The sequence below is a fragment of the Opisthorchis viverrini genome (assembly GCF_000715545.1).
Source record: "Opisthorchis viverrini unplaced genomic scaffold opera_v5_37, whole genome shotgun sequence".
In the NCBI taxonomy this organism is placed as follows: domain Eukaryota; kingdom Metazoa; phylum Platyhelminthes; class Trematoda; order Opisthorchiida; family Opisthorchiidae; genus Opisthorchis; species Opisthorchis viverrini.
The window spans coordinates 632122-645028 of record NW_008751693.1 but is presented as its reverse complement, the minus strand read 5'-3'; the positions used below and the strand labels follow the sequence as shown (position 1 = coordinate 645028).

General features: G+C 46.1%; 1 protein-coding gene across 1 annotated transcript in view; it reads right to left on the bottom strand.

Moving 5' to 3' along the window:
• T265_13104 (hypothetical protein) overlaps positions 1-12703 on the bottom strand; it is a gene marked incomplete at both ends in the record, with an annotated part of 20610 nt that extends 7907 nt beyond the window's left edge. The window contains one exon of the mRNA XM_009167215.1: positions 12612-12703. Within this exon, the coding sequence (XP_009165479.1) occupies positions 12612-12689 (78 nt within the window). The remainder of the gene's footprint in view (positions 1-12611) is intronic.
• Positions 12704-12907: the final 204 nt, after the last annotated feature.

The following is a 12907-nucleotide window of genomic DNA, read 5'->3' as shown; positions in this document are numbered from 1 at the left end:
GTCAACGATTTCACGCGTACCTCATCCAATGAAGACAATGGTGTTCATGCACCCCCTCTATCTGACTTGCACACGCCTCCGCTCAATAACATTGGAGATAATATCGACCATACTTCAGTCTCACCCCCGTGCCCGGGCATCTCCAGATACATATGACCCTAGCATCTCTGATTTAGCCAGGCTCCAGCAGCGTACACGGCCCTACATTTTAAGAAATCGAGAAGCCTAACCACACTCATTATTACTCATTAGATTTTCACAACCATTCATCCAATACCTGTACCCAATTTATCCCTCTACACACAATCCAACGGCCAGGGTGAATGTCTATTCTTTTCTTTGTGCTCACATTATCGTTTTGTATTAACCATGCTTTCGCCTTCATTTTCAGCTTATTGACGTCTATTCTTAGACAAGCACTATTCAATTCATTCTACGTTATTCATTCTTGTTCTCGCGCTCAATCAGAATCGGTATTCTATTCGTAACAGTAACGGGTTCCGAAAGTGTCTTCGAACCTATTATATGTTACAACCCACTACTTGTTGCCAGATATCGCCGCAACTAAAGCCATGCTGAACGGCATACAGTGTGCTGAATACGTATTTCTAAAATTAAAGCTTGAGGTTGCTGTGGTTAAGGCGCGAACTTAGTGATCGGAAATTCTACGGCTCGAACCCAAGCACGGCATTTCGACTACTCCTGTCTAGGTCTGGGCAACATTGCACTACTTCATCCCTTGTGCTCCCTTCGAGTGGCATGACAGGTAAGTGCCGCAAAGGTGCTACAACCAAACGATTATTATTCCATCGAAGTAACCAACCTGAAACCTTTCCGATGGGTCTCCGAGAGCCAGTGATGAAATGTCTCCTTAGGCTGCATGTACATCAGAAAACGTGAAGTGCCGAACGTCTGTTTGATGTTCAAAGCATCTGTCTATTGTTGTTTGGAACTGTTTTTAAGCCACTAACCGAACCCGGCGATTCATAACACCAGCTAATTAGCCATACACGTAAACAGGCCAATCTCTCCAGACAACACAAATCTTGAAGACTTGGCAAGTTCCCATTTACAATATTGCTTTACTTTGCGCTGTAAAACCCTTCTCGTGCCTAGTTGCCACGCCGCCCGAAGGAAGCACGAGGGCTGGGATACTGCCAGGTTGCCGAAGCCTAGACAGGGGAAGTCGAGAGGCAGAGGTCGGGTTCGAACCACGGACCTTCCGGTCAGTAAATTCGTGCTCTAGTGACTTGGGCCATCTCACCCCAAGGACAAGCACAGGTACTCCACATTTTACCAATAGAAAATCTAGTAATCCTGACGTAACGGCTCGTCGTGTGGCAGTCAAGTTAAGCTCCAGGACTGAAGCGTTGAATTGGATGGAATTCCAACAATCGGCAGCTAAACGTAAGTTGATGCGGAAAGAGGTGTTCGTCGTGCCAGTGTACGCCCCGGTAGATTGCGGTTTTGAAGCTGAGAAAAATGATATTCATGGAGATTTGTTAAAACCGTTTCAATCGCAAAAGAGAAACACTAGCATCCACAATGATGATACGAACGGTAGTGATAGTATTAAATACGCTCCCTAACATTATTTTGAGTACGTTGATCGGCTACCAGAAAACACAAACACTTGAGTCAGACTGGGTTTTACCCTGATTGAGGATGAATCGGCTGTCTTTGAGATAGGCACTTCAACAGCACCACTCCGTCAAAAGTCCAGCAATGACATTTTTGGCTTGAAAGCTGCTTTCGACTCTATCGAGCGTCATAAACTGTGGCAGTGACTGGGGGTCACCTTTATCTCTTATGGGGTCACTATACCCCAACTCCTATGAGCGCGTACTGGCATACCGTAAGCCTTCACCTGAGCCCACCACTTTTGTGTGTGAGACAAAGTCCGCCTCCCTCTTCACTGTTCTCACACTTCATTATTGAAATGCTGCTTGGAACGTCTCTGCCTGCCTCTGGGAAATCAAGGTTGATGTCGGTACGTTCGCTTAGTGATATTGAGCACACACAATAGGGCTCTCTTTGGGTAAAACCTTAAGGTACAAACCATTTCAAATAACCTAAACAGTTCTCCAACTGCATGGTATGCGATTCACATCTGAGGCATGAATTGCTAATACAAGATTGAGCGGGTTCAAACCAAAACCACAGACCAGTCATCCGATGTGGTATTTAACTGAGCAGTTGTATGAATGTGATGGGAATTCCGCAACTACACCGCCTTACTGCTCGCAGTTAGGCGCTGCTACGTCCAAGATATCATGGCGCAACCGCGCGGTTTTTCAGCGAAGGCCAGAAAGCGTTGGATCACGAGTACAATGGAAGGCACACTAAGTGGATTCTGGCTTGGAGAGTTGTAAAAGAGTCTAGGAATTTATGGGGAACAGCCCTGTTATGGTACCCGATGGTTAGGAGTCAAAGGGGGTGATTGCTGTTGGTTTCCGGAATAGGTGTTTCTGTGCCAGAATCTGTCGGAGGACAAATATGTGGCTTCTGCATCAACTTGCACGACGGAACCCAGCTTGGTTTTCAAGGATCTGTCTCTCTGTGTTCAGAAAATCCTTGAAGGATAAGACCAGAGGGCACCTCAGATGTCACAGGTATCAGGCTAACGCACGAAAGGTTATCACAGTGTTCGTTTACCCCATTTGGAAACAGTAGTAACTATCGATGAGGTTTAAATTCCATTCGCCCACATTAGTCACTCTCCCTGTCCACCGCCAAATGTGATCCCAAGGAGCTCAGACGATTTATTCGGGCATTCATATCGCCCGCAACATCAGTGCTTCTTGCTTGACGAATTGGCTCAAACAAATCTCGATAGAAAGCATCTTTCTCGGACTCAGGATTGAAGTCCGTTGGGTAACATGCCGACACTATAATCAAGTACCGCTCTTATGTTGAGTAGCATTGAGCTGGATGGGGTTGGATAACTCAAAGTCACAAAGACAACTGTTCATTGGAATCCAATCCAACTCTAGGGCTGAGGGCAAGTGTCTGGAGGCGAGTCGTTTTAAATAATCGCATATCATTTCGACTGGACGGATGTATCGCGAGTCGGTTACGGTGTGGACGAAGGTATACTGGCTGGTAAGGGTGAAAGCCAATCGAGATTGGGGATTTACAGTTCGGTGCTCCTCATCCCTCCCGAAGATTCTGGCATGACCTTGTGGAAAAATGATGACTCTATGAATGAGACTGCATTGATTTTTCCGTCTCGATAAAAAGGTTATCCGAAGCTACAGTCCGTTCTGATATACCAGAGTGGGCGGAGTAAGAAGCCAAGGACCAACAGAGCAGTTGCGATGCCATTCACACGACAAACCCAACGATAACTTGCTTCTAAGTCACCGGACACACGGATGCTTTAAGGGGTATAAACACACTTATGTCGAGTATGTGTGTTTCAGAAGCACTTCAGAGTAGAAGTTTTCGCAAGCATGACCTGTCTGCCAATTTGACTTGGCAAGGAGGCTGAAAGTTTTTATGCGGAAAGGATCTCGTGGATCTAGCAAAGTGCTATTTTGTTCGCTGTCAATGGGTAGCGGAGTGTATAAGGTAGGTCTGTCAGACGAATGACGATCAACCGACCCAGTACCATTTCCTTGTATGGTGGGAAGGGGTTGGGGAGTGACACCAGCCAGCAAAGAACCGTGCAAGTTGCCCATATCGAAAAAGAGGGTTCAGTACTGCACCTTGAAAGTTTGGCCCAGAAGAGATCTTGTCCCATATACATCGAGATAGGGTTGCTTGGGCAGAGAATACGACTACACTCCGGTTTCCGTTTAGGTAGTTTCAGTTCCGACCAGATTTCGGACTTCAGAGGTGCAGTTAGACATTTGGATATCAGGATACGTAAGCTAGACAGTGAGTTCTAGTCAACCCTCGTAATATTGTGTGTGAATGTGTCAACTTATTGGCGAGAAACTTTGCTGACACTCAATTCTCGGCCGGATAAAACCTCAACAAGCGAAAACAGGGTGCGACTACGTTAGGACAAGAGTCATTTTTAGGTCGTGTTCACTTAACGTAAACGTCGTCAGGGCCTATTTTCAGAGTTTTTCAGTTTGTATTCGGTTATCCTCGCTTCCCGTCATACTGGTAAAATTGCTTGGCGTAAACGTGATATGGTGCGGTATAAAGTACCGCTGTCGGATTCAGTTTTAGCATAAGCTGATACGATAAACCGCATGCACGGATAATCAGTTGATCATAAGGCTCACTTCCATGAATCTATAAACCATACTTCTCATATGCCACTGACTAGTAACTATCAATCCAAATCACCAGCTGATGTGCTGGTGACGACCAAAGCGTGTAGTAAGATCTATCATGTCTTCTAACCTCGACCTGGTACTCAACTATCTCAACAATGTATTCGTCCAATAAATAAATAGATCACATTCTCCGATCTACGGTTTTTGATGCTGACCGTCATTCACCAATGCCAGGAAAAGATGGATTCACTGGTTCCACACCTTCAAAGCCTACATCAACTCGATCAAACTAGGAACTCTCGTACGTCAGATTGACCATACAGTGCCGACTACTTGTCAATAATCTTACTAGAGAAAAATATGGTGTAGGCAAGCCACCTACAAACACTAACCCGGTCAAGATGTTGACCAGTTCGTCCAAAAACTGAAGTCGCTTGCTAAAGATTTCAAATTCAGAACAATGTCTGTTGTGGAACACACAGACGAAGCAGTTCGAGATGCCTTGATAACCGGGATAAAGTCGAGCACCATCAGGGGGAAACTGCTATATTGGCATGGACTACACCTTGACAAAGCTCACAAAGCCGCCCGAGCTCTCGGAATTGCACAAAAACACTCACAATCTTAAACAGATGGACAGTCTGTTACCTGTCCTGTGCCTATCCCTTCGTCCTTTGTTAATGCCGAAACAACGGTTTCCACAGCTACACAACAAACATGCTGCTATTGTGGGAACCCCAAACATCCTCGTTATAGGTGCCCTGCTAAAACATCGTCCAGCTGTAGCACCCCAAAGTACCCAAATGCCATGCCAAGCAAGCACGAGGGTTGGGATACCGTCAGGTTGCCCAAGCCTAGACAGGGGAAGTCGAGAAGCAGAGATCAGGTTCGAACCACGGACCTTCTGGTCAGTAAATTCGCGCTCTAACCACTTGGGCCATCTCGCTCCCCTGCTAAAAAATCGATTCGATAAAGTTGTGGGGGGAATAGGGCATTTTCAACGAGTCTATGGGTCCAAAACCCCGGAATAACACTCGGGGACACCACAAGACTTCTCAGTCTCTTCGCTATTCTGCACCGCTGCTCCCAATTCCCTATCTAAAACTACAATGGACATTTTGGTCAACGGCGTTGCTTTTCGAGCTCTTATTGATACCCGCAGCTCTACCATTCATCAGCCCTACAAGCTCATAACTGGAAATTAGTTCCGTGTGATAACAATGGCATCGACGATACATTCATGTTCCACCAACGGTTACTGCTTTGCGTCCATTCAGTACGAGGATGTTACATACGAACGGTTCAAACTTTGTGTATTACCAAACCTCTGTGCAGACGTCCTTCTCGGATATGACCTCTTGGGGTTACATGGTAACGTATAGATTTCCTTTCGGTGACCAAAAGGGCACTCTAACATCCGCGAAACTGGAATCCAAATCTTTATTCACTTATCTTGTTGCGAACTGCAAACCGATCGCCACGAAATCTCGTCGTTACACACCGAAGACGAACAATTCATACCAACCGAAGTAGACCGAATGCTCACCGGTGGCATAATAATAATCGAAGCATCAAGTACCTCATAGAGATCATAAGTGCTCGCAACGCACAATAAGAACCACAGGAGACGCATGGTCATAGACTACAGTCAGACCGTCAATCGCTTTACCTACCTTGATACTCATCCCTTACCATGATTGGATCAAATGACTGAAACCAACGCACGCCATACCATCTACAGTACACTGAACCTTCAGAGTGCATATCACCGGGTTCCAATAATTGAGTCACATAAGCTGTTTAGTGCATTGGAAGCCGGCAGGAACCTATAATAGATTCGGTGCATTCCTTTCGGAGTGAAAAACGGGTTTGTGTGTTTCCAGAGAACATCAAACAATATCAACAATGCCGAATAGGTACAACGCACATTGTCCCACATTGAAACGTTTCTGTATGCGAAAAAAACGAAAGTTGAACATCTTAGGCACTTTCTCGACATTGCAGAAACATATGTTAATTTGAAAGACACAAAAGACATCTTTACAACTGAAGATATTGCTCTTCTGCTTTACAAGGTCTCCAAATTTACTATCAAACCTCACCCAGAATGTACGCATCCTATAAGAGAAATTCGAATTCAGCGAACAGTCGTGGATCTGTTGGCTCACTACTCACAGCGGGTACAGCGGACAAACTCAATCCATCAGCTAAAAACGAAATAGTTTCGCTTCCGGAGTGTCCGAACAGCAGTTGAGAACCTTACGCACGAAATGGCGAACGCAATGGTTGTTACCATCGACAACAGCAACCCTCTCCTCGTGGGAAGTGATGCGTCCGGTATCACTATTGATGCATTCTTGAGCCAGGCTAACCGGGCGGTTGCCTATTTCTCCAGAATCTTGACCACAAGCGAAAGAAACAACTCTGATGCAGAAAAAAGAGGCATAAGCTATCACCGGAGCGATCCGCAAATGGTGCCACTAATCTCATCGGGGGACATTTTAAACCGATTACGGATTAACACCCCGTTGCGTTTATGTAGCGTGCCAAAAAAGAGTATCAGTCTTAAGCCCTGTTATTTTTACCTATCTCCGGTATTGCAATGATACTGTGAGCTACATTGGCTGTAACTCAGTTCCTAAAGGTTCAACCATGTCAGGAAGGCCAACATAGAGAAGTCCGACGAAGAACAGGGAGTCCCCACAGAGCGAGCAGCCATATTACTGTTCTCTGCGATAGGAGTGTGAAGGCGTTAAGACGTTCTTCCCAAGCGACCAGCATACCCATATTCATGTAACAAGTGATGCTGCCTTCAGCCTGGAAGGACGGGTTAGAAAAGGTCGACCTCAAAAACTACACACTCCAATCAGCCAACGGTTGGTCGTGACTGCCAGCGAACTATTCAATATGGCTGAAGTACTTATAAAACCAAAGAAACTGGTGCTGCTCAAAAGGCATCCGCTGTACGCAGCCACATTTGGAGGGAGACGGTAATGCCTTACACCCTGCGTCCACGGGCCAGGCTGGCCCCCTCCACCCAAATGGGTCAGACGTTTGAGTCATTGGCTCCGGGAGGGGTCCACCAAGAATATCCTAGTACCTGCTGCTTCGCCGTTCAGATTCTCGAATAAGATACAAGGGGAGGTTTCCCGAAAACAGCTCAACATACTCTCACTGCCTTGTGGGTCAGCTTTTTCAATCGAAGGCTGAGGATGAGTTATCTAAACCAAACCCACTTCTTTGGCTTGGGAAAGTATTCGGGAAGTATTATTTGCCCTTGCAGCTTTTTGACCACCGGTCTTCCCCACATCCCCTCACCACCGATGGAGTGATGCAGTGCGATCAAACCATCTGCCAGTCCCAAAGTCATTGTTCCGTGTCCAATGCGTCGCCCAGTAAAATAAACCAAAATAGTTATTTAATAACCTCAAGAGATCTGACCCACGTTGCAGCCTGCAATGTCCATACTCTATATCAAATTGAGCAACAGACATCTGGTGAAACCTTGCTCTTGGTAATGTTTTGGAATATTGGTAGCTCGGGTGTATTGGTTGGTAATTGATCAGGTGGCTGTTGATCTGTTCGCCGAGCTTGGCAATTGATTTGCAAACGTTTCGTCACCATTCGAGGAGACATCTTCAGTGCGCTGAAAATGTCTCCTCGAATGGTGACGAAACGTTTGCAAATCAATTGCCAAGCTCGGCGAACAGATCAACAGCCAAACCTTGCTCTCCCTATCTGTCGATGTACGTGTCTCCGAAACACGCATACAAGACCCCACTTCAGTCGTGCACATCAGGCCGATTAGGATGAGCTCGGATATTCCACATTCCACTCTTCGGGTATTTGGTGACCCTGACGCAATGGCTCAGGGTTTCTATGATGTGAGAGTAGCACTCAGTCCCAAGGCAGAAAGCGCCGTATCGGACTGGATCCCAATGGAGTCCTCTTTGCGCTGTGTGATTGTCTGTCGCAATTAGGACCAATGCAAGTCGATGCGGTAAGCGGTGTTTATTTGACACATCAGTATACGCTCCGACAGACTGCCTTTCTGTGACTGAGGAGGGGTTTTATTAAGATCATCACCACCACCAACAGCATGAAATCAGTGCCCAACACCAATGCTTCGCTGCCGTATAACCACGATTTATTTGAAAGCCTTGTTGTCAAAATGTGTCACGACTACTTCGGTCAGCAAGAAAGATGGATATAGCAATCCTGGTGGGTGATGTGAATACCCACGCTTTGAAGGAATAAGTCCGGAAGAAGCGCAACCACGCGTTAGATTTGGAGTAGATGGTCAGGGTGTGGATAACGAGGAACGACTGCTTCAGTTGTGTGCTGTTCGCCGTCTGTTTCTGACCAGTACGAGCTTGCAACAAAAACGCTCACATCGAGTTAATTGATGTCAGATGCAAGACAGTCATAGACTCAATGGGACCATGCGGCTATCGGTTACCGATGGTTAGCCTCAGCGGAAGGTCCATGGTTCAAGCCCGGCCTCTGCATCTTGACTGGTCCTGTCCAGACTTGGGCAATCTGGCAGCATCCCAGCCCTCGTGCATCTTTCGGGTGGCCACTGCGTCAACATCACTACATACCCCGAGAGTAAAACGTGACATATCTGAGTTCATCTTAAATTACTTGTCGTATATGGACGAAGTGTGGCCCTGTATGGTGCCTAGTGGCCAATTTGAAGGAGCACAAAGAGTCAAAGCTGCAAATTGAGTTAGATCTTTTGACTTTAATGAAGGATTATTTTGGTTTGTTTTCCCGAGGGGGGGACGGAGATCGACAATTGGACTGACCATTAATTGATGAGTGAGGACGGAGTGCAGGCTGGGGCCGCTGAGTAAAACTTTGCAAGGGTGGATGATACTTTTCGGTCGTCTAGGTCGGGTAAGGCGGTTTACATGAGGTGCCCCACCTTCAGCCTTCGGCATAAAAACTAGACAGACAAGTTAATGAGTATCTAGCCCTTATCTCAAGAGTCTAACCGACAAGGCAGTGTGTAGTAGGATTTCCTTAGGAGTCATGTCTGAAGCTAATAGTTTAATAGTTTAACCCACTTGGCTGCAGGGGGCTGACCTAGCCAGACAGCGACGGGAGTAAGCGATGACTCACTCCCGGCGTTACTGCGCATACCGGACTCGTTTGCAGCCGCATTAGGCTCGCGATGGGTTTTAAAAATATCCTGACCGTATTGAATGAATCGCCGGCAGTTACTGTCGGCCGTTTGACGATCGGAGTGTTACGAGAGTCAAGTAGTTCCAGGACGAGATTAGAAAGGAGACAGAATAGAAGTACGTAATGTACGCTTTAATCGTCTAATAACGGTAGTACATGAGCTGAAAATATGGTGAGAATTACGAGTTAATGGTCTATGCAAAGGTATGTTTTATATAGTTATGACACGGAGGTTGAGCTTTTTGACACAACTCTTCATAGAAAAAGACAGTATACCTGCTTCTATGAAAAGGGGGCATGCTGACTGTCTGGATGAAACAACCTATTGCCTATCGTAGAGGAGTACAACTTTATTTTCAGACCGCCTCGCAGTAAGGCGGCCCGCTACTCTCCGTTTGGCTGTTTCCCTTTGACCTTTATGGCGTGGTTGCACCTTACGGAATAGAATTTTGGCCATTGTGGACCGTAGGACCATTCGAGCTTGATCACCACGACAAGGTACCAGACTTGGGTCGGTACTTGGAACAAACCGGCTGGGCGCCTGCCTCTATCAAACCGGATGACCAAAGTCTAATTCCAAAGTAATGAGTTCAAAGCTAAGAGTCCTAACGACTGTGCATGTGTTTGAAGATGGGGATGACACTTAATCACCGTGTATACTTCATTTCCGTTGATCTGAAAAGACAAATCTGTTCCAAAAAACTTACATAAGCGCATCATCATGTAAAGGTAGTAGCTTTCGGTCGGGCCGAGCAAAGACTTCGCACTAACAGCGGTCAAGGCCTAAGAAAACAAACCATAGCTTAGTGGAAAGTGATGTAAGTTGACTTCACTTCTGTCAAGTTCGTCACCTCTAGAATGGGTTGGTTTCATCTACTATAGTTTGACCACCGGAAAACTGGAGAGCAGGGGAGATATGGCTGAGTATTGAAGGAAATAGCATAATCAAGTAGTTTTTTAACCAGTTGCCTAGGAGAAACGGAAAAATGGGCATCAACGAATTGGACACAAAAGCTTTCATACAGGAGCTCCACGGACTGCGCGACTGAGAGGCGTTTGTAAGTGCGATTAACCACTGACAATTTGAGCCCATGGATCCCCATTCAGGGTGTCGCAACCCGAATGAGTTCACAGGTCAGCATTGCCATACTTCACCGCCATGTCATAAGACCTCCGTCTCTCGGTCACTTCCACTCAAAACAGAGCTGAGTATAAAAAAGCCCCGTGAAGTACATGGTCGGCCGACATGCGAACAACACATTCTAACCTACGAAGGATGAGCTGTTCGCTTATCACGTGAGACGGCTCGGTGGTTACAGCGCGAATTCACTGACCCGAAGGTCCGTGGTTCGAACCCGACCTCTGCCTCTCGACTTCCTCTGCCTAGGCTTGAGCAACCGGGCAGAATCTCAACCCTCGTGCTTTCTTCTGGTGGCACGGCACCGAAAGGGTGCTACAGATGAACGAGCTTATTACGTGAGAGCTCATTCTTCTTAAAACCATTCGGCGTGCCTTAGTATTGCTGAGCCAACGTTCCCACTGGATCCGGCCAATGTTTCGGAGACACCGATGGACAAATATGAATGGACTTCATGGGTTTTAAAATTTGTTGGAGGATGATGAATCCAACACCATGCTGATTCCCTCTCAATAGGTGCAGTCGATCCGAAGGCAGTTTATTGACGACCTTATCCACAAAAGTGGGTGTCGGCCAGAGCACCGTAATTAGTTATGTAGCGCTCGAACCCAGTGGTACGACGAAGCGTCCAGTCGTTAGTTTAGTAAATCCCCGTCCAAGTATTCCACGATACAATGGCCAATGGTCGACTCAAAAAGCAGGACGGTTTTTGATGCGAATGCACAAGACGAACAATTCGGCAGACTCAGGACCCTCAACAGGTTTTCGCCCTGGAGGGTGTGAGCTTTCGATCAGGATCACAGAAAACAGTGCTTTGGGTTTACCCGTCCTTTAATTTTTACTACTTTAGTTTTACTACTTTCATTTTTACTGTTCCGTGGTTGTCGGTTAGATAAGATTGTGATCACTGAAAATATTTTCATCAATCATTGTCGAAGTGAACAGTGCTTCAGCTGATTTCCTGGATAAAGCGGATTCGCCAGCGGCATACCGTGTACGCAAGCTCACCAGCTCCACAGACTGCAGTCAACTCTTTCTTACCAGACCCAATAAGCTACAGCATTCGGTCACCGAGATACAAAACTTAACCACCAACCAAACACTAGCAACGTAGTGTATACATGAATTTGGAAATCGATGCAGATCTACGTGTTTCGGAAATGAAGCTACAATGTATGTTCGTCGTTTACCTGTGAAGAAAAACCTCGTAGATTGCTGTGAGCCTCAACCCATAGCTAGTAGGCGGAACTGGAGTGTCAAAATATAAGTAGCTCGGGTGCGTTTATTGGCTGTTGGTCAGGTGGCTGTGAACCTACTCACCAAGCCTGGCAATTTACTCGCGAATGTTTCGTCCCCAAACAAGGAAACACGGGCTCTAATTATCCAGGACCAGTGAATATCACTATTACCACAACTTTGCAATTCTTCGTTTTAGCGATATGTGGGGAGCTCATGAGAGGCCATGTAGGATTTCAATAACAAATATAATTTTTCTTTGAATTATGTGCACCGCAACAGCTTTTGCAAGTGATTGTTCCAGTTGCAATCCGTCTTCGCCTAGGGTGTAATTTTTGTTAAACTATAACCCCGGTCACTTTCGCGGTTTCCACATGCATGTGGCGCGAGTGATACCTAAAACGCCATCCAGCGACTATGCGTAACTATATAGTCGCGAATGAGGTATTTATCGTGCAACCAACAAGAGCTTTTTACGAGGTTGTGATAACAGCATCAGCCCGCACCAATGATGCCTCTATGTTTGCTGACGAAGTGTCAGTAGTTTGATTGTCAACCTCGGCGAACAGACCCCATCAGCAACCAGGAACTGGGAAATTAGAAAATCACGCTGAAATGACATCTATCACGTGAAATAAGATGATCGACCGTAAAAAGAGGAAGCCCTCACGGGAGAGCCATATTATTCCTACGATCCAAGACAAGAGTGAACCTGACGCGAGTGAACCATTCAGACCACAACAGATTGGGTTTTTTGAAAGTGCTACCGCCTTCAGTACTAACAATGAGCTTGCAGACAGCAAGCTAAACACCTAACTTACTTGAAATGCTGTTCGGCCCTCTTGAACTCTTTTAAGCGTTCGTTCAATATCACTTTGCAATTTTCTTTTGTCTGCCATCGTCCGCGGCGAACCGCAAAACGCGCCACGGTTTAAGAGCGAATAAAACGCTTCATTAAGTTCAAAATTCACCGTGGGTTATGCATCTCTGGATTTTCAAGGGTTTCTTTCACATACGGAGAATCTTCAGCACATTCGTATGTTTCTTTTGGAGTCTGAAGTGTCTGAATAAATAGTAAGAATGCCTGGCTGGTTCAGGTGCTACTCTCATTTTCGGA